At 39.1% G+C, this 26,572-nt stretch overlaps 1 protein-coding gene and 1 long non-coding RNA gene across 2 annotated transcripts in view; both read right to left on the bottom strand.

Annotated features, from left to right (window-relative positions):
• TRPC7 (transient receptor potential cation channel subfamily C member 7) overlaps positions 1–26,572 on the bottom strand; it is a 69,208-nt gene that overhangs the window by 41,789 nt on the left and 847 nt on the right. Inside the window, exons 2-3 of the mRNA XM_021410853.1 lie at positions 21,210–21,987; positions 3,560–3,742 (exon numbers count right to left, since the gene is read on the bottom strand). Coding sequence (XP_021266528.1) covers positions 3,560–3,742; positions 21,210–21,987 — 961 coding nt within the window. The remainder of the gene's footprint in view (positions 1–3,559; positions 3,743–21,209; positions 21,988–26,572) is intronic.
• On the bottom strand, positions 5,017–8,454 carry LOC110405264. Its single transcript, XR_002442774.1, has 3 exons — positions 8,366–8,454; positions 7,092–7,191; positions 5,017–6,121 (listed from the first exon to the last, which is right to left on the bottom strand). It is a non-coding gene; the product is annotated as an uncharacterized LOC110405264 (long non-coding RNA).

Here is a 26,572-nt window from a genome sequence, read left to right as displayed (position 1 = left end):
ATTAATGTCACTTCTTACAGAGAATCAATGATTTTAGATCTAAAGATAAAAGTCAAAATGTAACAATATTAAAGGGTGATAAAAAAGGGCATAGCAGCATGGAGAAAAATGAGAGCAGAAAATAGGAAACATTCTGTAAGGCTGATATGCATGGCTCAAATCCTCTTGTTGTGGTACATCAAGAAAATGTGCATTTCCTCACTGCAGGAGGTGTACAGGAAGAATTCAAGGGAGAGCTGTCCCAGCTTCAGTTCCTATACCTCACAAGTGAAAAATCACACCCTGGCTGAATTAGAAATCAATTCAAACACAGGGAAAACCTGTGCCACATTTGTATTTCCAATATCTGATTGGGACTGTTCAACTGTTTAAAGAAAATACACTCTTGTGCAATTTTCTATCAAAAAAGTGAAGTTAACCCTCAAATCTTGTAAGCCTGCTACTAACCAGCTATGGAGATACAGAATGGTTCGCTGCTTCAGGGCAGATGAGCTTTTAAAGTACCAAAGCTCTTCTGGAATACATCAAGCTTGGGGATAACTGACCTGGTTAAGACAGAGCCCACGTGAGAAAGCGTGGAAGAAAAAGCATTTGAAAATTATTTCCTTTGCTCCTATTGGAACAATCATTGTAATATTTTCTCAAGAAATCACAAATCATTAACATACTTAATTTGAAGGGAGCGATTTCCTTAGTGAACTTGAACAGGGGATATTTACAGTTTCCCCCAAGAACCACAGGGGACAAAGTGATTGTTTAGTTCTTTCAGGTAGAGTTATACAGTTCTTAGAGGCTGCTTTATAAATGACTGTAATTTTTGCTTTTTCCTTGCTGTGAAATACCTGTAAGCAGAACTTCTTAATTCTTCACTGCCCTTCTAAATAAAGTACTTCAATTGTGTTACAGAGACTTAAACTTGCTTTCTTGACAGTGTCTCATATATACTAAGAGCTTCTTTTTCGGGAAAAAAAAGGAAAGTAGTACAAAGTAGAGACAGATAAGGCTCCAAAGTCTGAAACTTCTGATGTTTTCTTGAATGGGTTTCCATTTCACCTGAGATTTTGTAAATTCGAAGGGGAGAGGAAAAAAAAGGAAAGAGAAAAGGACTCTGATCAATCAATCAGTGCAGGGGAAGATCATTTAGGACTCAGGGCAAGGCCTGCCGAAGTTCCAGCTGCAGGTTCCTGGGTGGAAGATGTAACAGGGCTTCAGTCCCTCCTTCAGCATACAAATTTTCCTGTACCTTCAGAGTGATGAATGAACAGCCCTGGCCTCCTGTTCAGTTCAAGGCCAAGCTGCCCTTGGATTTTCAATCAGAGATTTGGCCTTCAAAAAGAGAGATGAGAAAAGCTGTATATCTGGCTAAAAGTAAGTGAAATCACTGCTCTGCAGGCAGGGAAGTGCAGTCCGTACCTCCAGCAACTGTCACTTATTCAGGAGCACAACTGCCAAATTAAGGATATTGTTTAATTAAGACGTTGTGACAGGACAAAAATTAGCACTAATAATTTAAACTGCAAATGTCACCTTAATTGCATCCCTAAATCCTTCATATGGGTACACGCTATGATTAAATGGGCATTGCATCAGCAGCTGTGCAATAAAACGATGGATATTAAATAGTTTTCAATGTAAGTCATTCCTGCAAACCTGCAACTGAAGCCTACTGCAGACATTTACACTCCTAGCAAGAAAATGTGAATATAGAAGATAATGGTAGATTAAATTTAAAGAAAAATCAATTATTTCTTAAAACTTGGAATGGAAATATTTAGTTTTCATATTAGCTTGAAGAAAAGCCTGTAATATTGAACATTTACTTTCCCCTAGTCTGTTGTGAAGTCCTTGAGGGTATCTTGTCTATGATTCTTTTTGCTGTTCATGGGAAGGAGCAAATATGAAATATTTCAGGACTTTCCTCCCCAGTTTAAGTAAGAACATCTTAATTTCTCTGGCTCATTTAGAGCTTGCGGAGCTGAAAGCAGAACCGACCATTTGAGTGTCGATGCCAATGGTAAAGGTAGGTGAGTTTTAGTAATAGGGGCAGCAGGCACAGGTGTAGTCTTTTCATTGCATTAACTTAGCAAATGTGACCTGGAATTTATAGAACTGGTCCAAGGATTTATCAGATACATATGGCAACTCCCCCTTCATCTCATCCCTTTTTATTATATAATTTTCTCTCTATGAAAATAGGTTTTGAGCACAGATTTTGTATACATAACCCTAAATGTCTCTCAGCTGGATATGAAATTTCGTACCCAAAATCTATTGCCTCTTAAGGAAATCATTACTGTGCTAGCATAACACAATCTCTTTGTTGAACATGTGCAATAAATATCAGCCTATTACCATAAGTCACTGCCAATAACCAAAGCCATTTATTTAAATGCATCTCTGCCTCCCACAAATGAAACTGTCTTACTTCCCAGCTAGCAGTTAAACGCTCACCTTACACACAGGCAAACACTGCTGAAAAGGATATTCAGAGAAGTGTGAAACTGAGAGTCAACATGAGACTGAGTTATGTTCATGTTTATACTCTGTAATTAACAGTTATTATCTGTGAGCAACAAGTTGTTGTGATCAACAGAGGATCCTCAGCTTTCCTGGGCATATGAAGTTATTTATAAAATAAAACAACAAACTGTATTTGGCCAATCACAGATGCCTTAGTGTTATTTCATAATGTATGAGCGCACTAATATAAAATACAAGAAATGGTGGAAATGTTCCTTTGAAACAATCTAAGGCAGGGCTCAAAGTAGCACAATCACTAACAGCAATTCAGCTCTGGTAACAGTCTTGATATCTAAAAGATGACACGAGTGTTTAGAAGAATAAAGGAGGAATATGGCACAGAAAACTTCATACAATGAAAGAACTTGAGGTTTTGACCAGCTTCATAATGACTCTCAGGCTATGGGTGACTGGGGGCTACTCCTTGCTGATGAGCCATGAGTGTCGTTCAGTTGAGTTCATTTTCTGAAAGCACATCAGAGCAAATCTGGTCCCTTGTTACCAAAGCAACAGCTTCACCAGTTGAACTTGACCCAGCTTGTGGAAAGGCATCTTACTACCCATGGGCTCAGATGCTACACACAGCATCCTAGGAAATTGTATTTGGCTCCAAACCACGTGCTCCTGCATGAAAGCAATTCATTTCAAATAAGAGCTCTAAGATTCTCTTCAATTAATGGCTTTCATAACAGGAAGAGACCTTCTCTGGGCAGCAGAGTAACACAGTCAAGAGGAAAACTGGAGCAGGTGGACGGGTGTGCAAGGGGAAAGAGAGCAGATGTTAGCTTGAAAATTTGGAATGCTCTTCCCAACCCGTTGCAGGAGCCCAGTTTCTATCAATGCATATTGAAGGAGCAATTAATCGGGACCACCCAGACCCAGAATTCGCCAGAATCAAATTTTCCATTCATAGAACAGATTTCCATGAAGCGCTAGGACTCAAGGAACAGTCTTGGTCTCACTGAAATCTATCTCACTGGTTTTCCAGGTGACATCCAGTTTACACGTGAAGATGCACCCGCCCAAACAAATAGCTTACCTTTTTGACCTCGTACTTAATCGCCAGTTTAATTCTGCTCAGACTTGGCCGGTGGTGCTCAGGGCACAGATGAATGTTCACATCTCCATTCAGAATTGCCTCTACTTCTTCCGTGTCTCTGCACAGGTCCAGTACCCCCACTACAAAATCCTTGCATTGCATAGATAGCTTCCTATAGTCATTCTAAGGAAAAACAGAGAGACACAAGCTATTTAACTGTGCATTTGAGAGCATGCCTCAGACTGAAGCTACAACAAAAACAGCTCCAAGAGAGCAACTGTGAGTGACGATACATCTGCAAGTCTTGCTGGCTGGAATAGCAGGGAAACATTTGATTTCAGTCAGCACAGAACTAGCTTTTTACAAATATATATGAACCCTACTATCTTTTTACAAATATATATGAACTCCTTTCCCAAATAATTTCCAAAGTTTCTATCAGCAGCATATAAGGATATACGGAGATATAAAGATCTATAAGGTCACAATAAAACACTCCGCAGAATAGATAAATAATTTGTAAATAAATCTTGATTTAAGCCATCACACAGCCTCTTCTCTGTGCATATCTTCTAGAAAAGTGAAAGGAAATCCAAACAAATGTGTTTAAATTCACATCAAATTTCACTATCTATACCTATCACTATAAAATCTTTAATAAAGATCAAAGAGTTGCAGCTTGCCACATGAAGCTGCAGCATCACACCCAGACGTGCTCAAATTAATTAGATAGTTGTAATATCAGTTTTAGTTTCAAATGTATTACCAAACAACTTGGTTAAGCTGTCTCAAAAGAGCACCCAGAGGATAATTTCCATCATAACATTTCTCCAAGAAGTAAGACCTCAGAAACTCTATGTGATTTTCCATGAAATAATTTCACCTTGCCAACCCAAATTACATTTATAGGAAAGGAGATGGTATGTAGCTGACTTGAGAGATGGCTAGGAAAGCAATTTCACTGCCTTAAATTGTGATTGATTTTCACATGCTGGCACTTCAAATGAGGAAAATGCCACCATCTGAGCAAATGAAGTAAATTAGAACACAATTAATGCTACCATTAATAACCTAACAAAATGGTGATATTAAAGACTTCATGAAACAAACAGAAATAATAAGCATAAGATAAGCTCCTACTGACTTGAGAGATCTTTCCAAATTAAGTTTGATGAGTTAATTAAATTCAGCAGCTTAACTAATTAAGCAAGAAGCCAAAAAAGAAAGTAGTTAAACCTGACTTTGATGAAATGATAAGAGTAACCCGGCTTCGTAATATCATATTTTCAAAATTATTAATCCTAACATTTAAACATAGCAACACATTAGCCTTCCTTGTAAAGTGATGATCTCAATGCACTGTGCAAACATTAGTTAATTAGACAGCACAGCACTGATTGAAAGACGGTGTTACACTTAGAGGTCATTAAATCTCTCTGGAAGTGGTGGGGTTTTTTTTTTTTTTTTTTTTTGCCCTTCAGAGCTGAGTTGCTCTTGACAATGACTATTTTCTTTAAGAAGATGGTATAATAATTTTGCTATGGTTTTTGAGCCCCATCTGATGCCTCCTCACGCATATACTTTGGTTACTGTGCTGTCACATGGGCTGAAGGCTACACTTTCCCAGATCAGGGTAACAATGTTGATGCATTGCCTTTTAAAAAGCTTAAGTGTTTGTTGACAAGGCATCCACTGTTAAGGGTGCGCTTGGAGTTCCATGCACAGGCTTAGCCACTAGAACTGGAATTCACATTAATGCCTTAAGGAAGCGATGTAAGCGTGGCTCCTGTCTGTGCTTCAGGATCCCCAGCCTGAGGTCTTCAGGAAATCAAGACGTTTATTCCAAGGCAGCTCTCAGAATTATCAGTTGCATGTAGTCCAAAAGTGCTTCAGGGCTGGGACGGGAGGGAGATTCTTGCAAAAAGTGAAAGATACCATTCCTGATGGGTATTTGCAAGAGCAGGCAGAGGAGCAGAGCTGCAATGTATTTGAGTGATGAGACCTTCTGTGAGGAGGAACTTGTAGGATTACATCCTGCTCTCTGCCCCAAACACTGAAGGCTGGGTTTCTCTTTCCTTTCTCAAGCACTGTAGTCATTCACCATGTTTTAACTGTGGTGCTCATAAGTGAAAATCAGCTAGAGCTTGCAACCTTCATTAGAAGGGGATGTAACATAACCACAAGCAGGTATCTATTTCTGGTAGAGCAGGAGTGTGCCCCCAGAAAAAAACAGGAGCATTAAGTCTTCTATAGAAAGGATGAATTAGGACACATGTACAAAATGTCTTCGAGGTCAGGCAGGCAATGGCTGTACACTTACATCTAAATCCAGCAGTGTTTTGTAGAGATAGCGTTTGTGGAGTTAATGTTACCAAACATAGTGTGAACTGGTGTCTGAGATGTAAATGTATCCTTACAGCACAATCTTTCAAAGTGCTTCTCTCTAATCAATCCTGTGCTTTAATCCTCGCCATGCCAAGATGTGTTTCAGCACAGAGAACACCGTTCACTGGGAGAATAGACGCCCAAAAGTTAACGCCAGCCTGGAAGGAACTGCAGGAGCTGTGAAGGACAGCAAATACAGATCTGAAAATGGGTGTAGGCTGGGAACAAAGTGCATAAGCGCCCCAGGTAATGGAGACACTTAATTAGCCCAGCAGGTCTGAAAGAAACAAGAGTGAGAACTTTGCAAAACTGTAATACCATTCCCTATTTATACACTGTTTACAAAGTTCACAAGCTTATCTCCCAGCCAGCACATTTTAGGTGATTCTCACCACTATTTCAACATTGTCTGAACGACCAGTATGTATTAGCTCTCATTATTTTTCTTCTACTTCCTTCAAGGAAAGGAGTTTACTTAGCAACTAGAAAAGTGCTTCTGAAGCAGCTGTAAATGGCCGGCTCCCAGCTGGCACTCTCCATCGCAACCCAGCTTTATTCACACCCCTGCAAGCTCAGTGCTGCTTCTGATTTTGTACGCTTGCAGACGCTACAGAAGATTTTTCTGTTCAAAATTATTTTACTTCAATCGTAAGTGCGCACAAGAAGTAGCAGGATCTGACCAAGACGCAGGGTGTGTAAAGAATAAAATCATGAAATAAAATACGTTCCAATCAATACGTACCTGGACTGGAGAGCAGCTCAGTGCTCTCAGGAGGTATTTCTCACACATAAGGCAAACCTCAGGGATCACTCAGAGTGCTGTGCCTTCAGACTAGATTCCTCTTACAAAACCCTTTATATTTGGTGTCGGCTTCCTTGATGTCCGTGATCAGCATAGAAAAATCCTGCTGTTTGCTAATGAGGACACACACAGCACTCGCAATTCTCTTATGGCAGTGCCTCTCCCTTTGCAAACAGTGTTACAATATCATTTTTAATACTAGAGCATAAGAATTAAAGATTAGCTATTTCCTGCTTCTCCTGACACTGTTGTGCATGTGGAGTTAAAAGTGTCTGATCCTACTGTTCTGAAAAGGCTGATGGTACTTGTCATTCACTGCAATTTCTCTGAGCACCCCTTTATTACCTGTTGATTATGTCCTAGGTGAACTCTGATATCTCTGCATCTGTTCCAGACCACACAGATTTCTTCAGAAAAGGGTTGGTTCAGGTTGAAGGGATACAGTCTGAGCAGAAGTTGTGAAGTTATGTGAAACATGAAGTAGTAAAAGCAGCCATCGCTCTTGATTAGTTAACAAACACAAAAAAACCCAAAATGAATAAAACATCCAACAACCATTTCAAAGCATCATAGAACCCTCAGAGTTGGGAGGGACATTTAAGGACCTCTAGTCCAACTCCCCTGCAATGAACAGAGTCACCCACAGCCAGATCAGGTTGCTCAGAGCCTGGTCCAGGTTTGCCTTGGACATCTCTGGGCAACCTGTTCCAGGTTTCAATCATGTCAAGGATCGGAGAGGAACTTCATCCAGAGAAGCTGACCTCTAAATGCCAGCTCTGCAGGTGTATTTCCAGGAGCTGGACTCAGTGATCCCTATGGGTCCCTCCTAAATTAGGATAGTCTATGATTCTATGATTTTGGATGGCAAACAGAGGAATCTGACCTCAATGCTGACATGCAGCAAGATGGTCTGAGACGTGCTGAACTCTCCAGTGGAGGTGAGCTTTTAACCACAAACTGAAGTAGTGCCAATGGTTCAGAAGGAAGAGAATGAAACCACTTAGTATACATCCTCCATCTCCCTCAAAATTACCAAGGACTCTGCCTTTCCAGGCTCAGAAGAATACTGAAGGTTAAAGTCCTACTGATGCTATGCTTCCAAGCAATGTGCTAAAGCTTGCATTTATTTATTTATTTTGGTGGTAATTAAAGTCACTCTCATAATTACTTCCAAATAAACACACAAAGAGCAAAGCCAGAAACACACCCATCACTGGATTTTCCAAGCAGATAATTCCCAGGTTCCTAGATGTTACTACTATCTTGTTCCTTTAGCATCTGCTAAAGCTAATCTAGACTTCTGATCAGGAAAGTGAATATCACAAATGAGTTTCCCCTTGAATTTACAACTACATATCCTGATCAGAATGATTTCTCCTATCACCTTTTTCTATTAAATAAATGCAGCCTAAGGTTGCTTAGCAATATACATATTTGCCTGCCAAATAAAAGTCAGGTAAGAAAAATGGGAATAGACTGGATAGTTGAGCCGTGCATCTGCAACGCAATAGAAAGCACAGCAATAACAACAGAGCAGCAAGGTCCCAGGCTACAGAAAGTGAGGGCTTGCTCAAATACAACAGCAGTAAGCAGAGAAACAAAGGAAAGAAGCTGCTTACCTTTAGAAGGCCTTAGGTACATAAGAATCTTCAGAGAGTTACCCTTTCCTCCACTGCCAACCCTTAAATGAGGTCTGGGAAGGGGTGTGTCCTGGCTCCACTCCTTCCAGGCATTCAGGTGCATTGCATGCACCTGAGCTCCCCCGGGTTGGCCCCACCTTCCCACCAGGTGCTCAGTCACTGGTTCAAGCCATGACTTGACATTTCTGCTACAGTATCCTATTACTATATTATTATACTATTATACTTAAAGCCCTATCCTTCAAATATTGCCTATCCCATAAACCTGGCCCACAGCAGTGCATGGGTTTCCCCACAAATCCAAGACAGCTGGAACTCTTGGCCATGCACATCCACCACCCATGACTGGGTCTATCATGGTGCCTGAAAACATCCGTGTGCTTTCTGTGCAATCACAGATTAACTGCATGGCACACACTTGCTACATCCAACCTCTCGTTTGTGAGCAATGCAGGAGCTGTGTGTTTGGCAGTAAATCTGGCATTTCTGCCTAGCTGTAAATGTGCTGTGCTCTCGATGTCTCCTTGAAGCTCTTGGCTCTCCCTGTTTAGTTTACGTCACACGTACACATATATCATGGAGAGAAACATTGCATTGCTTAGATTATCGTTTTGAGGAGCAGCAGAAAGAGAATAAAATGCAGAAGTAAATCTGAAAAAAAAACAGCAGAAAATGCCCCTAGATAACAACGCGTGCAGAAAGGAAACAAAGGCAAGAGGAGGGAGGGGGCCAATAACATTACATGCTAGATTTGAATCACAGTTTTTAAATAACAATCATGTCAAATAGTCAGAGTGCTTAGAAATATTTACTAATTAGATTTCACATGAAAAATGCAAAAGCCAGCTAAGAAGCTGCTGGACCAATTTCCTCCTGGGTATTTACACAGTCTGTGACCGGCCATATGCTTCAGAAGGAAAAAGCACAAGGTCTGTAGAAGGGAAGGAAACAAGAGGAGCTGCTAAGAAGGGTCCTAGCACTGCTCCTGTCACCACGGTCACTTCTCATGGGCACTGAACCCATTCCCCAGAGCTCTGCAGACTGTGCACATAACTGCTGGTATCTCTGACTACAGCTGAGTGCATTTCTTTTCTTCCCAGGCTAAATGCCTTTATGCAGAGATGATGCCAAGTCTATACAGTTAGTTTTCCAGACAGCACAACATCTAGTTGGTTTATGCTCTTGTGTTTTCTAAATGGCAGCACATCAGCAATTTTTAAGAGCTTTGCATCTCACCTAGTGGGCATATCTGAAAATAAAGCTAAGTGCTCATTTAAAGCATTTCACTCCTCAGGTACTTGTTGTTAAGGATGTCTGGAGGTAGCAACAGATGCCACTTGTTCATTTTGCAGAGAACTAGACCTTGACTTCTTCACCCCAAAGAGCATAATATAATAAGCAAGCTGTTCAAATGTAAGTTTGACAATTCAAAAATGTGTCTGTGTTGATTTCCAAACAATTTGGCCCTATCTAAATGGAGCCAAGATAAGCATGGCACCTGCCTGTGCCATGGCAGTGGTGGGCAGTGCTGGGCTGCAGTGGGGAGCCGCAGAGGAGCAGTGCCTCGAGGCTACAGTTGCTGTTAAGTCCTGCAAGGGAGTGTCAGGAGGCAACAAGGGATGTGTGCAATGAAAGAGCACAAGGGCAAATCAAACAGTGCTGTGTTCATGTTATTTTTGGCCAGGGAAGTCCAGAAAACAACAGTATGCTCTGAGCGAGGACCAAAAATTGCGTGGCTTCCAATAAGCCATGAAAATATCATCCCTTGCATCACTGCAGGAATTTCATTGGCAGCTGCACTAAATGATTTATTGTAGGTATGGTTTTTCTGTACCTCTTTCCTCCTCTGTAGGTCAGGCTTTTTGGCTGCAATTCATCTCTTCATATGCACTGCAGAGGCTGATCTCTGAGGGAACGTCTCTCTTCAAGGAGGGGGTGGAGCTGTATGAAGCCAACCCACCAACTCTGCAATTCACCTTGGAGTTGCTCCCCAGCAGATGCACCGACACGTTAAGGAAGTTAGCTAAGGTGGTGTGAAGGGTTTCCACAGTGGGGTTAGGAAATCTCTTAAAATTCATAACTCTGCTTTTCTCGCATCCTTCACAGGTCTGGTGGTATGAGTAACCTTCTGCAATAATATATCATTAATGGTAGAGCAGATGTAATCAAACATTTATTATGTCGAACAGAAGGCTGTTTCTTTCTTTCTTTTTTTTTTTCCTCAGTGAAAACCTCATTGTGCGCTATAATTTATATCCATTATCAGTTCATAATACTGAATGGAGAGTAAAGCTTATTATTTAAAGCGATAAACACAAGAAAAAGATCCAGTAAATTGGTTTATCACTGAAAATTCCAAAAATTTTTAAGTGGGAGCAGTCAAAAGCAGAAGAAACGTCCCCATCTTATTTCTACTGTTTTTTCTCTCTGTCTGTTATGTGCCTACCAGCAATGGATTTGGGGAAATTGTTTTAGTGGTAAACACAGCTTCTGTAGGATAAAAAACAACAGATCGGTTCTGCATACTCTTTCCACCAATAAACACATTGGAACATGCAAAACATTTCATTTTTATATTTTCTTAAAAGCCTGTTCTTATGCAGTTTTTAAAACTTATTTTTTTTTTACCTTTTATCATGGCAAAATGTCTTCTGTGAGGAAGCAACTACACGAATCTATTCACATAATCTTAGGAAATAGCCATGTTTTGAGACTGAAGGCAACTCCCAAGTCTTTATCCAAAACTTCAGATTTCCTAGGTTAAAAGATTTTAAAACAAGTCCCTTCTTCATTTTTTTAAAACACTTTGATTTTTTTTCTAGTTCAAATTTAAAGTAAGTTTCATGTACATATGAACTCTGAAATGAATGGATCTCTTGACTTATTGGAAGTTTCCACCCCAAATGAGGCATTATCTTTTTGAATAGGCATCAAAGACGTTGCCTGTAAAACACCTCCAGCTCCTGCACTCCTTTCCCACAATGTCACCCTCTTTCTGACAAGCACTGTCATTGGGCACCTCTATAGTGCACACGAGCACAGAAAAAATCAGTGTTATTCAGTGGAGAACAAATGTCTCATTCCATGTCTCTGAAGATATTCAAATGTACTTAGAGCAGAAATGATGTTGGTTGGCAATATATTTTTTTTTTAAATTAGAGTATTTAAAATCTCAAGGCTGGCATTGAAGCTTTTCAGCATAATATGGCATTTAATGCTTGATATCCTTCTCTTTCATATAACCTCAGCTGGTTTTCAAACCCACATGACAAGTAAGCCACATGCTTTTAATTGCTCAACTAATTAAAAGGTGGTTTTTTACCTTCCTGCAGATTTTCTCAAACTCATTTGAATGCTTATGCTGAAACACCTGTTTCCAGAAGATAAACTATGGAGTCCCTGGATGTCACATAAACAGGACAGGCTGTACGGAGGTATTAAGCAAATGCTGTGGCATTCAAAGTGCAGGTAATACTCATATTAGCAAAGGAGAGGGTCTGTTTCCCTGTGCCCTGTCATCAACAGCTTCTCTTTTTAAAATACAAAGTACACATTTCAAGATAATGCTCTGCTAATTCTCATGAAATGACACACTTGGCAATGAGTAATTTTCACGCTACACTGGTGTAAAATTCTCTGCAACAAATTATATTCCAGGCAATTGGCAGTTTTGATCATGTAAATGCCAAAAACAATAGACACTAAAATACCTATCACCAGTTTGTGCTAATATAAAATTATTTGTATACCATTCCTGTTTATCCACAATCTAGTGGATAGTCTGCTTAGATGCAGTGGGGATGGGTTCATTATAATTATCTACAATAACAACAATTACCAACACAATGAGTGATAAACTAAATCACTTCCCATCTGCATCCACTTTGATGTTGGACTTGAAATCCTCAGAATGCATTACTTCGTTTACATTCATTAATACGATATGAATTCCCTACAGTGCCTTGGATAAATGTACCTGACTTTATTCTCCCATCTGCTGATCTAATATTATTATTCCATTCAGAGCTATAGTCCTAATTATGCTCATTTGTAGTTGCAGTAGATATCCTTGCCCAACGTGAATAATAAGCAGCAGTCTTTGGAAACCGGTTATCTTGCTCATAACAAATTGCTTGGCTCCTAAATATTCCCTAAAAACTGGTGCTGGTATTAGCTGAAAGCTTGGGCATTTGATGTTTCTAATTAAACACAAAGCTTACCAATGTTGTGTTACTCCAATAGTGCAATAGTGATAGCATCGTTTTCCATCTGTTTGCTTCACCAGTAATTTGATTTCATCTTTCTGAAAAATGTCTTCATCGTTGGTGCTCTAGAGTGTTCCCTCTTGGTACCATTTAGCGCCGAGGGGAGGAGAGCGGGAAATTGTATTACCATGTAATTTTAGGTCAGTAAGTGTTCTGAAAAAAACTCTCTCTAAAATGATTGCTAGTAAGGGCATGCTCAAAGTCACACCAACTCTGCACTTGTTACAGGAGGACCCAGTGGCTGGCAGGAGAAGGACCAACACGTCTCTCCTCTCCTTTAGCTGCAGCCAGCTACAGGTGGCAGGAGCCCTGTCTGTGCTTCCACCGATAGATGCACTGGGTTGGAACACCAGGACTCATTTTGCCTTACACGCTCAGTGGATAAGAAAGGAAAACACTCTGTCACTGTTAACTAAACTCAGGCAATCGGCCAAATTATTCCCCCTATTTATCACAGTGCTACTAACAGCTGGCAGCAAACCTGGCAGACAACTCGAGCTGCTCCTCTATGGAGGCAGCAGGGACACAGCTGAGGCACAAATGAGAGTCCCGCAGCAGCCAGGACTGGAGAGACAAAGATAAATTGCTGCAGGATAGTCTAGGCCATGGGTAAAGTTTGTGGCAGAGCATGAATCCTACTGACCAAAACAACAGCTGATGGATAAGATTTCAGATGGATCCTTTTATTTGAAATGCAACAGATTATTTCTTATTTATACCAAGAGAGGAACCTATAAGCAGTGCTCAGGCTCAGATCAGTCCCACTGGTTTCACTTCACATAGTTCTTTTAAGAGTGGGGATGAAATCATGGTTTCAACAAATCTCAAGAGGATGTGATGGTCAAACGAGCCATGATTTTACTGAGTACTGCAGTTTTTCTCTCACAATAAAGCTGTTACAAAATATGAAATTAATAAAGTTTAGGAAAGCTGAAGTTCTTATATGTAATTAAATTTTGAAATTATTTCTAAATTATTTGTTGCCTGCTGCCAAAACACCTCACATTCCTCATTAACCCATTACAAGATCTATTATGCTTTACACTGACTACAAATTTCAGGGATGGTCTGTATCAAAGGTAAGAGACACTTGTATTTATTACCAAAAATTTTAGTTTTATAAGAATGAAAAAGAGCTTACCCAACTCTAAAGCCCTTTCTTCTGAATATACTAAAACACACAAAACTACGCTACATAAGGTATTTTGCACTCAAATGTTTTTCCTGAAAATACTGGCTCAGTAAAATTAGCATAGGACTAGACATCTCCTCCAAACAGGTTTTTTTCAAGGGGAAAAAATGAAAATACTCAGGTTTCTGACATTGACACACCTCTGATTAGACCCGTTGACTCTTTTCTCCCATCCACTCTTTCAGTATACTCAAGGGCTCGTTCCTCTGGGACAGCGATCAGAACATTTTCCTGCAGAAAGTATTCCGTTGACTTTTAAAGATTTCTCTTTCTTTTTCATGAACATCAGCTAGCAGATTTAGCAATAATGTCACTCAATCACCCAAAAAGTAGGATAATGACCTCGTAAGCAGTGACCAGGATCCAATTTTCTGCAACTGCACAGCAAGTAGTACTGTCACTAGAGTTACAGCTTTTATGAATAATGGTCTTATTTTTTCCAGGTGCAGATGTGGGTTGTAGATGGCTGAGTTACATCCTTCACTGTGAATTACAGCATCTACTACTCTGCTTTACAGTGAATAGACGCAGACAGATGCTGACATACCTTCATGTTCACAGATACAGAAAAATTTTTTCAAGATGGCTCCAGGCATCACAGCTTTGGCATTGGCCAAACCCACTTTGAAAATCTTTGGAGGTTTTCTTCTCATGCAACATTTTAAAAGCATTTTTCTTGGGCAATGTGCCAGGAAGAAAATGATTTAATCACAGAACAGGCATAGAGAAAGCGCTCACAAGATCAGCTCCCAAAATATGAGCATATGTCTTAAGTTATAAAAATATAAATGGATTCATAGAAAAGTCTTTAAAAAAAAAAAAAAAAGGTCAGAAGGATTCTCTGTGTACATTTATACATTTGCAATAGTTCCTGGCTACAAACCAATACAAAATCTGGCTAATTAGTTTAGCTCTCAAGAAAAATCCGATGTACAATCTAATATCTATGGATTTGTCGTTGAAAAAGAACAGCGCAGAGAATGAGTTCCTCACATGCAGCGTCCCACTCTGTGAGCAAAACACAAATTTCACTATGAGGCTTAAATGTGTTTTCCTTCTCCCAGGCTATTTCCACTATCACACCTTATTTGCTCACTTATTTTAATATCGATTTTCATCCAATAAATTAAAATTTTAATAGTAGGAGCTTGTGTTCCTGCTTGATTCCTTCCTGTATCGTGAGCTGGGTAATTGGTTGTACCTGCTCATGTATTTGCAAACTGGAGAGAATTTTAAAAAGGAGCCATATCTTTTAAGTGCACGTTTTCAAGGCAGTATGGATAAATGGTTTTTAAGTGAGAGTGAAAAGAAAAAGGAAGACTGTTCTTTTCTTAATTTAAAAAATACCAAACTGCATCCCTGACTCCATCTCTAAGAGCAAATAATGGGACTGACCTGGAAATGTTCATATCCCCCCAAAATTTGAAAAAAAAAAAAAAAAAGGTTGTAAGGTACCTTTAGAAATAGCAGCCTCCATCAAATCTACAGAACTGTACAACTCTTCTGCCTGTACATTGGAGGTAGAGATGCATTTAGCATTGTATAGTTTTTATCTTAATTTGCAAGGGTTGTACTTATTTGGGTAAAAAAAATCACAACATGAATTCATCCTTTTGATGCTGCATACCAAGATGGCCTGAAAGGCAGCAAGGATTTCCCTTAGAGGAGCCAACAGGAGAAACAGAAGATGAGCTAATTACAACCCACATTACAGAGAAAGAAGCATCAGAAAGGGATGTATTGGCACAACCACATCAAAGGGCAGGGTCATCGAGCATTAATTTGGGATTAAGCTGAATAAACTCCTGTCCTGCTCTCTCAGCTGGGAATTTAGCAACAAGACACAAGAGACAGCAGAGGAAAGGGATGCAATGAGAAGTGGTTTTCACTCCCAAGCAGCACTTTTTGGAGCAGTTGTCAGAGAACTCACAGGAGGAGAAACAGCAGTTCCTTTGCAGCTGTGCACAGATGTGGTGCAAAGAAGACATCACTTGGAAATAGTGACCATTAATATATTTGAAAGATTTTATGATGGTGGTGCTTAATTTTCAGAATATGAACTGGGTAAGACTAATGATATTGGTGAAGGAAAAAATAAAAGCAGTAGTAAAAGGGAGTGAGTATACTCCCTGTAATGGAGACTTTAGAAGTTCTCTCTGTCTTCTCTTCCTAAAACCATGCAAGTTGAAACAGCAAAGATAACGAGGCTGCATAAGTGGAAATTTGTCTTTTTAAAAAAACAAGTCCTGTCTGGATGAAAAAAAAAAGAAAAAGAAAGAAAAAGAACAAAAATGCTTGAAAATTAAACAAAAATCTGAAGACCAGATAAAAACACTAAAGCATCTGTAAGCATCTTGCTGGAATAATAAATACCACTAATAAAAGGTGTCAGAAGTAAGATGCATGCCAGCGAGAATATCGAAACAAGAGATTATGGAGGGATAAAAGGATCACTCAAGGAAGAGTTGGTCAGAGTACAAAAGAAGTGGTTGATTTATAAGAGTGTTCGTGAAGTTAATTAGGAAGATTCCCACAACAGCGTCTTTATTTTCATGGGAGATGAATCCTAGGGAATGCCTCCAGGCAGTCCTGAGAGCAAAAATGCCAAAGAGATTCTTCTGTTTGGACGGAACTGCAGCTTCTCAGCAAGATATAACCAGATACACCAGTGTGTATTACCTTGCAACAGAAGTACTGTGATGTCCTCAGCGTAGGGTCCAGTCCAAATTCCACATTTGCAGAGATAAAGCAAGAAATACATAGTAATTTTACAAAGTTATTTTTCTTCAAATGTTTAGGTCAAGCACATTCTATTAACGATTTAAGTGGAAAAAAAAAGTGGTACTGACTTACAGGAGCAAAAGTTTCATTGCAGGAATGCCAGATCATCCCTAACTGATACATGCCATTAAGTCTCCTGGGCTGTTTTGCCATTCTTTTTGGTTCCCTGAGGGTTTAGGGCTTTGAGTCTCAGCTGTCTCACATTACTGCAGCCCCACTGAAATGACAAGCAGTTCCTAGCAGGCATATCTCTGTAGGCAGCTACACAGTTGACTTGCTGCCACACAAGCCACTGCTCCCCGTAAATAGGGCAGCAGCCAGCCGCTGCCCATCAGCCAGCTGAGCCTGGACGTGCCACATACACACACAGACAGGATAAGGTCACTTTTGGACCTTGACATCTTTTAGAGAAAACACTACAGTAGATCAAAGAGCAACAGCAAGAGAAATAGCAGTTAGAAACAAAACATGTGCTATAGTAAATGAACAGAGAGTGTTGGTAGGATTGATAAACAACGAGCACACACCATATGTCTTCCAGGTGGTGGTTTTGATCACACCTTCAGCAAGATTTTAGTCAACAGGAGCTGAGAACTTATTTTCCACGTATGATTCGTGAGATCTTTTCACAGCCTCCTTTGCAATTCTGTAATTTAATTTGTCCGGATTGCTAAATGGAATGAATTGGCTGATTGTCTTCACCACAAGGACATTTACTGATCTTAAAGCATGTTGTGTGTTTTGGACCATGCCAGGCTGCAAAACAGACCTGGATGTGGGTTGGGATCTCACCAGAAACAGGAGTGCTCAGTCGCAGCTTTAAAAAAAGAGCAAACAGAGCTACTGCTTTGTTTCAGTTTGCAGGATGTGAAGTGTCGTATTAAGTCTGATGCTGCCGTTAAGTTGCAAGGTGCAAGCATTTCTGCAGACTGTTTGCTAGAAAGATTATCTCCTAAAAAAGACCAGTGGACACGTGAAAAATGATTCTATTGACTATGCTACTAGTATCTCAGTCTTAGAAAAGAGTCACCTGGCTGTGAAGAGCCTATATCTGTGAAGACATCTGCATCCAGCTTCATGCCAAGGTGACATGAGGAAGATTGATTTCTTTGGGCTGAAGAGGAGAGCAGCCCTTACCAGCTGGATTCACAGGCAATGACTTATTTGTGTGGACAAATCCTGCCTATGTGGTTCACACTGGAAGCTTACTTGCGTGAGCAAAACAAACAGAATTCCCTGATTGAAGACAGAAGGATTATTTGCTTCATGACTCACGCCCAAGGTCTGCCAACTTTGAAAGAAATGGGAATGTACGTAAATATTTCAGTTTGAGTAAAAGCACAGCCTTCCCTGCTAGCTTCAAATGCTTAACACCTCCTTTTATAGCCAGCTGTGTTTAACACTCACATCTACTTAGAAGCTGTAAAATATCTTAGCACAATATGAGATATATGCAACACAGAGAAATATTGGGGGGTATTCTGAAATTTCAAGAATCCACATTGGGTGACTTTCCTGCCTGCCTCATTTTTAGGCTAACTGCCAGGTTATTTAATGCACTCAAACTGCTAGTATTCTCAGCAGAAAGAGCCAGTATGATAAGTTTTAATCTTATTTTGGGAGAGGATGATATTCTGGTTGAATTATATATTTTTAGACTCGTGGACTATGTCTGTCAAAGCAACATGTTTTCTTATATAAACATAACATTATTTCACATCTTTCTTTTTTTCCCTTATAAATAAGCTTTGCAAAAGTGACATTTGCTTGAAATAATAGCTTATTCAAAGTATGCATTTATTCTTGATAGCTGGACAGATCCTTATCTTCTGCAGTTTCATCTCAGCTTCAGTGAAAAAGCACTGATTTAACCCAATGGTCGATCTGCTCCAATGAAACTGTTGGCATTGATCGGCTCTGTCAGTTTCCATCTTTCTTTGAGCTCTGAGACTCCACTGTTACTGCTCTTTTCAGCATGGGGGAAGCTACATCATAGATGACTGCCTTGATCTTCCTTCTGAGCCAAAATCAACACATCAAGAAAGGAGTTCAGTAAGGTAGTATATCCACCCAGATTGACAACCAGAACATCTACTCTTGGTATTAAAGACCTATTGATCAGTCAGCAGAATTGCTGCCAAAGGTCAGCAGTGAGATCTAGCGTAGGTCCAGACTTCCATTTTCACCTCGATAATACTCCTTGAATACCTCATGAATGGTGCATTAGAGACTGAGGGCAGCAAGCAGCAGGTGAGAGGCACTGCATTCACATTTTAATTATCTCATGCTAAGAGTTTCTTCAAAGGTAGGTTATCTTTTATTTAATTACTATTAATTACCCCTTAATTACTATTTCTTCACCTACGTTATTAAAATCTTACTTGTGTCCTTCAGTTTCAAGGACTTTTTGTTCCTCTTGAAAACTATATTGTTAAGACTGCGCATAATTACCTAATTCAAAATAATTCCAAGCAATAATTTTATATAGTTGTTGAGCACTGACGGTAACTACAGAATTTCAGCAATAGAAAGTATAAAGTTGTTGAAAATATTATTTTAAGATGCATACAAAAGAAGACCTCTGGAACTTGGCTGATTTCATAAATTTTGCATAATTCATAGACTTCTTGAATACATCTTCAGCAAATGCATTTTTTTCTAGAAATGAATTCTCAAAATGTCATGTTCTGTGAAAAAAGCCTCTGCTGTATTCTGTGCCACATTGATTATGTTAATAAGAATAAATATTTCTGAATACATACATACATTTCATTTATCTACAGCAAAGTACATTATAATCTTGAGATATTCCTCATTTCTAGAAATGACAATACATTAAAAGAATATTAAAAATGTGAAGTAAACTACTGGGTGAGTTTAACTTCAGAGATACCTCACTAATATACATAGGTGTGTTTTGCACAGAACCTTCTCACTGGGCAGCAAAATTGGAAAACACTCCTGAAAATACAATAAACTGGCAAACGTTTTCTAGTGATTTTCCTGTCTTGATTTATTCACACCCATTTGTCAGCCTGGGGAGCTGTAGGCTAACCATCCTGAGACTATTCAACACTCCATCTCGTTTGCTCCTGGAGGATTCATGTACCTGCCAGTGCCAGTCTAGACCATGCTGGCAGCTCTGTGAACAAAAGGAGGGATTCTGGTAGATTTGCATTTCTTCAACAAGACTCTTATCGGAGCTGACAGGCAGGCAATACTGAGGCTGCTCATGCTCAGCACAAGGAGATAGTCTTCTACTGAGAAGAAGATGGAACGTTAATGAGATAATAATGCCGTTAACTCTTGAGTGAACGCACAGTGCTTTCACACCAAAATAACCAAAGTGCTTACACAAAGTAACCCTCACTTAAGCAGTTGTCTCAGAAAACTCAATGAGACTGCTTCTTCTAGGACTGAATGTCATGCAGACAAGAGCTCCCTTTTAAATTGTTGTGTCCTTCCAATTCCGATTCATAAGCGGGGAAAAAAAGAGTTTGTAAGATTTTGCCCTAATTTTATTGCCTAAAATGTCCATGGTTTGGGTATTTTTCCCCTTGTTATAGACTTACTACACTGTTTCAAAGGTAACAGCTTGAGAACATGCTTCTTGTCAGTTTTAGATTAGCAAGTATATAGCTGTAAGACATGAAATGGATGCTTGAACACTTGAATAGTTTTCTAATTTAAAAATAATGGATTTCTGGCTGGCATTCTACCCCAGTTTACTCACAATATATGCCTTATTACCCCAGTGTCATTGATCGTGATTGTAGCTGCACAATAGTTACAAGTCAGAAAACAGCTTAAAGTTGATGACTGAGCCACTGAAAATGAGTTTTCTCATGACTAATTTATTGTATAAAGGGAGACAATGCTATTTATGCCATGTAAATGACTTCGAGAAATAATGTAAATGACATTGGACATTTACAAACTCATTATGATAATGCAAATATTGAATAACTTGTCAGAGAGTTCTGCAAGTTCCACTCTTGTTTGGCATGATAATTGACTTCATAACAATTTCTTTATAAATCCCCCCCTCCTTTTTAATGAAATTCATCATACAGAGATGCAGTACTCAACCATTAATATGAAATGCAATTTTAATTACTTTGCCAAAAACCAAAAGTGCTTAATTTATACCTTTTATCGTTGGAACAGTACGAGATGTTCTGGATTCTTAAACAATTACACCAAATTCTAGAGCTCTGCCTCTAAAAATATACTGGTCAATTAAAAAGACTTACCTTTCTTACAGGAACTGAGTCTTCATTTTTGGAATAAAATAATTTAAGTTTTATTCCTGCTTCAAACTAAAGATGCTAAGCAATTATAGCATACAATATAAAAATTTCCAGTAAGGGCAGCACTGGTACAATATGCAATATTCAGTTCCAAATACTTGTTATCTGCAGAACACGTAGTGATCTGGATCTGCGTATTGTGAACACATATAGACAGATTCTACACTTTCTGTTTCCTCCCCCCAAGACTGCAAGCCAAGACTTGATCAAACGTGGGAAATATACAGTACACTGAACACATTTGACCCACAGAAAATGCCATGGAAGTAAGTTACCTTAAATTCAGTTTCAATGTTGGCTAGTCTGGCCAGTTCATTGCTTAATTCTAAAGCTGTAAGGACAGGGTCTTCGCTGGAAAGAGACAAGTAAGCAGCACTGGCTAATCCTTTGTAGGCATTCATTCTTGATCGAGAGTGACTAAATGAGTCTTTCCTCTGCTTCTCAATACATTCATTGCACTTGCAAAAATAGTCATGTGGCCTTTCAATCCGTGCACCTTTTAGAAGTAAGATGTGAACAATTTCATACTCCTGGCAGTGGGCAGCAAGTATGATAGGGGTAATGTCATGGGAAAACCTAGTTCCATCTTCATCGTAGGCATAAAAATCGTCATCTCTCAGTTCCTGCTCAAGGGGACTGAGTGTGAGACGCTGCCCTTGCGCAAAGGCAGGATGGTTCAATATTGCTTCCACTATGCGCACGTATCCTTTACTGATGGCTAACAAAAGCGCATCCCCAACTCGAGCTAGATTCTCCTTTTTGAGAAGGAGCTCCGTCACTTCCAAATGCTCATTCCCTACAGCTAACTGTAGGGCATTTTGTCCCATATAATCAACACAATTAAAGTTCAAGGTTTTGGACTCCTCCAGCATTTTTCGCACAACAGGAATGTTGCCATATTCTGCAGAATCAAGAAAGCGTTCCTCTTCTGCAGTCAGACTGGTGCCTTTCTCATTGAACATGTAGGCTGGGCCCCGGATGGCCTGCCTCCGGCCCTTCTCCCGAAGGGTTGTGTGCCTTCGATGCATGTTTTTATAATTGCTGTTTCTCAACCTGCAGAAAAAAAAACAAACCAGAAAGTAATATTAATAATGCTCTTGAAGATTCGTAACTTCACATAACTTGAAGTAAAGTTGGAAATGCCTCATTAATATCTGACCTTGCTGGCTTTGTACGCTCTGAGCCAGGTATTTAAAATCGTTTAGGATACCTATGGAATAAAAAATATTCTTTTCCAGACAACAGGCAAGTTTTTTCCTGATGTACAACACTGTGAATTTCAACAAGGATGCCAAGAATAGTCTTAGTTTGAGAATTTCATTTAAAAAATAGTGCAAACACGTCATTTTTCTTGTTTATTTAGGAACTATATTCATAATGTAGTATTACTCTTAATGACGTAAGCTAAAGGAGGTTAGCACATCAGTAGTTCTTGTACCAGGACAATAGCCTATATTTTATAAACTTAAAAAATATGCATACACACATCTAGTTTTGAGCACATAATAACATATAGTAACAGGAATAAATATACTGTGCATTCTGCTAAGTTTCAGCTGGTACAAACAAACCACCTTTTCATTCACTGCTTGTTTCCATGCTACATAATACCATTTTTCTCTTTCCAGATCTGGAGTAGTTTAATGAATTACTGTCTAATTTTCATGTTGAAATACAGTTGGCAGCTACTCTAAATACAAGTACACTAATCTAGTAACGAGTATTGTAAAACACAGGTATAATTCCTCATTTAAAGATCACTTCTGAGAAAGAAGCTTACTGAGTGCTACTGTTGAAAAACAACAAGACGGATATCTGACCACCAACAGAAGACAAAGGAATGAACAGATCAGAAAGGGTCATTAGTTTCCTCACTGATTATGTGGCTGAAACGCCTTCGCTTGGAGTTGGTTGGATGAAGACAAACTATTCTATGCCATCTTCTCTGGAACCTCCAAAGAACACTATGCTGTGTGTAACTGGGCTCAGAGAGGAAGTGGGCACCCCACCGTACAAAACCAGCAGAAATCCTAAATCTCCTGATGTTTTTGAACCATTGCTCTTTTTACTGCAATAGCGTTTCAACACAATCACGGTCCCTCTGTTAGGTTCCAAGCACATGAAGTTAATCGCCACCTCCAAAGAACGCACAGCGTGACTAAGAAGGTAAAAACAAAACCACTTTCACAAACGCCATTTGCACCCAATCCAACTGCAAGTCCAAAATCACTTGGGTAAAATTTTCATGAGGATCTAAGCTGCAGCAGGCAGATGTAAGAAATAAGCAGGTGTTAACGCTCAGTGGGTGGCAAAGGTTCATCTTTCCACACCCCATCTGTTCTCCAAGTCAGTTTTGACCTTCACTCAATGAAAAGTTCACGTGTTGCTCTGAAAAATTACTAATGGAGTTTGAAAGTACTGTCATGAATGACAAGAGGGAAAGGAGCCAGTAGACACATTGCCTTCAGCAATAAGTTCTTCAGGAGAAGAAAAGAATAAGGGAAGTAAGACAAATATGGAAGAATGGAGGATATAATTGCAATAGCTGCTTCACGCAAGAGGAATTCCACTGGCCTCTTCTGATCTTCAAAAAGAATTTATTTTTATCATCTTAAATTTTTGTACAGTAAGATAACTGGCAAACTTACATGTGTTGTTATATTCAATGGTTAGTACTGGAAGCTTCCCAGAAATATGGAACATTTCCAGCAGTGAGGAACATATTAGATATTCTGTCCAGTGTCTAACTACATTCTTGATATATACATACACACACATACACACATATATATATAAATCTTTATATAGCTTTTTTTTTCTCCTGACAGGTGTGGCACAGATGATCTCATAAAGTAAACATAAAACTACAATACTATTACCATTGGACAACTGAGAGTTTTGCCTGAAAAAGGAGGTTAGAGTTTAGCCTAGAGCTAATTCACACCAGTCTGTTGTATACGTAAAAACATGCCAAAAAAGGACCTTCATTTCATTTCCTTCAATTCAGAGACAATACTGGTTTCATACAGTTTCTAGCAGCAGAAATTATATCAGAAAAAGAGGAAACAGAAAAGAATACAAACTAGAAAAAAAATAATATACAACCTTGTGCTTGTAATACTTGTTCAGCAGGGATGTCCCTGCAGCACAGAGTTAATCTCTACTGCCTAGAGGAAGGGGAAAAAGCACCATAATTCAGAGGGCTTCACCTAAGATGAATTATGACCCCTAGTCATAGGGCATGAGCACAGAAGATCAATATCTCTGCCACTGCACTTTATAGAGAGCAGGAGATGAATAAAAAATTATACTTTTAACATTGAATTATTTCATGAGGAATGCTCAGCTATCAACTCCTGTTCTGAAAAGAAAGTTGTAATTATGCTTGACACGATCACTGAATCGTGATAGAGAAGTGGCAGTGCAAAGAGTAATTTATGCATCATCAAAGGATCTTGGAAACCCAACCCTTCTATAAAGTCATGATTGTACTCGGCATTTTTCTGAGTGCGTGTAATGCCTTCCTAAAAAAGAAAAAAAAGAAGCAAATGTAAGTTGATTGCATTTATCCTACCATTTTTGTATGGAGGTGGTTTTTATTGAAATAACTCCATATTTGTATATTTTATTGAGACAGTAAGGGATCAAGCTCATCAAGCACTGCAATTAAATATTGTATTTTTCTAGGAAAGAATGCAAATGTATGCAGTGTTTTAGAGATAAAGTGTTCTGGGAAAAGGAAATGGGCCTAAGTACTGCTTGCAGCAATGTACATCCAGCTTCATACAGCTGAGGGAGCCATAAGATATCTGGACTCCTGTGGTGAGTGGCGAAGAATAACCATTTCTGTAGTGATTTAGCTTTTAACAAATCATCTTCTGGGAATATCTCAGCTCCTAACTGAAGTGGCTTAGAGTAGGTCCTCACAACTTGCACTGAAGTTACTAGGAGCTGAGACACTCAACGTCTCACGTGGGAACATGTAATAATAAGAGGCTTGTTCTTAGTGAGATGTCACTGAAAACACTGTTAAAGATAAAGATCTTCCTTTGGCAACCAAATTCCCTTAACTGGGTAAGTGCCAGACATGTAGGACAAGGGAAAGAGGGAAGAAACTGGGCTGCTTCATTTGGATCATACTCTTGCAAACAACATGTCTCCTTGATCCTCCCTTCCACAGTGCTCCTGTTTACACCATGCAGGGTCTTCTGCCAACTCTTTGGTCCCATACAGCACATTCCTGCATAGCGAAAGCAGCCAGAAGCAGCCAGGCTACTACCTAGAGCTCAGGCTTGGAGAAAGTTTTCAAAGGCACTTTGAAAGAGAACTTTAAGAGCACATAGGACAGGTTGAATGGTATCTACTTGAGTAGATACACTTGAAGCCTGAATAGGTATTGAAATCAATGGGTATTAGCATTTGAGGTAATTCCGGAAATCTCGGGTGATGTCAGACTCTACGTGACTAAAAGCCTAAAAACTGAGCAGGGCATTTAGAAAAGCAGCTTTAGAAACTTAAGGACTCTGACTATTCTTTGGATTTCCTTTTGGTGGAGAGAAGCTGGCAGGAGTCTTCCTTGTATCCTTTCAACTGCTCTCTCTGTCCAGAAACTTCAACAGAAATCTAGGATAAGTAACCATTACTATGAGCCACACTGAGTAAAACAACCATGAGGGTAGGCTTTGATAAGACATTGACTGTGTCAGGGTGAAAGGGGAGTTTAAGTTTCTGAAAACCATTCTGAAAACATAAACCTTTGGTTCCTGCGGAGACTCAGAAACTGTCAGTTTGAAAATTTACTTCTTATTTTAATTTCCACTTACACCAATGTTTTTAAAGAGAATCAGGGCACAAAAAGACTGCAGAATCCCTGAGGCCTCTTTGAAATTGCCATGGATTTCAGGCATCAAATGGACCATTTTTCTCTATTGAACATTCCCTCCACACACACACACACACACAAAACAAAAAAAAAAAAAAAAAAAAACCTAAAAAAAAAAACTGTTTAAAGACATGTTATGAACGTGAACAAAAATTCAGGATATTAAAGTTTATGACAAGACACAAATAGATATATAGAAATTAATCAATTTAAAACAGTATATCAAATTGCTCTGTGCAAAAATAGAAAACATTGTACCTTTACATTAAAAAAAATGACAAAGTTTTGAAGCAGACTCCAACTTCAGGTGACAATCACAGACTGAGCTCAAACATCAGATATATTAATATATGCAACAGGCTACTCTGGAATTTCAAATGCTGTATATATGTATATTACCAGACCTCTCTCAGGTTCTCATTTTCTCCAGTATCTTAAGTAACCCTCTAAATCTTACCTTAAATTGGGACATTATCCTTTAAATCAAAAGTTTTAAGTGCCATTTTTCATATATTGCTGACTTACTGTGTATACAGTCAGAATATCATTTGGTACGGCTGGTTTTGATTAACAGCAGATTATAGTGATGCTTACTATGCTTTGAAATGCAAAAGAACCATTTTAATTCAGTCTTTGGATAGCTAAAACTATGACAACACTGTTAGCAACATGGTCATTCTCCTATATGAGAAGTTACTTATGTATCCAGGGATAATTAATAGAATATTTTAACTCTATTAATGCAGTGGGGGGGGG

Source organism: Numida meleagris, chromosome 12 (genome assembly GCF_002078875.1).
Source record: "Numida meleagris isolate 19003 breed g44 Domestic line chromosome 12, NumMel1.0, whole genome shotgun sequence".
NCBI lineage: Eukaryota > Metazoa > Chordata > Aves > Galliformes > Numididae > Numida > Numida meleagris.
The sequence above is the reverse complement of the archived record's forward strand: the minus strand, read 5'-3'. Positions and strand labels throughout refer to the sequence as shown.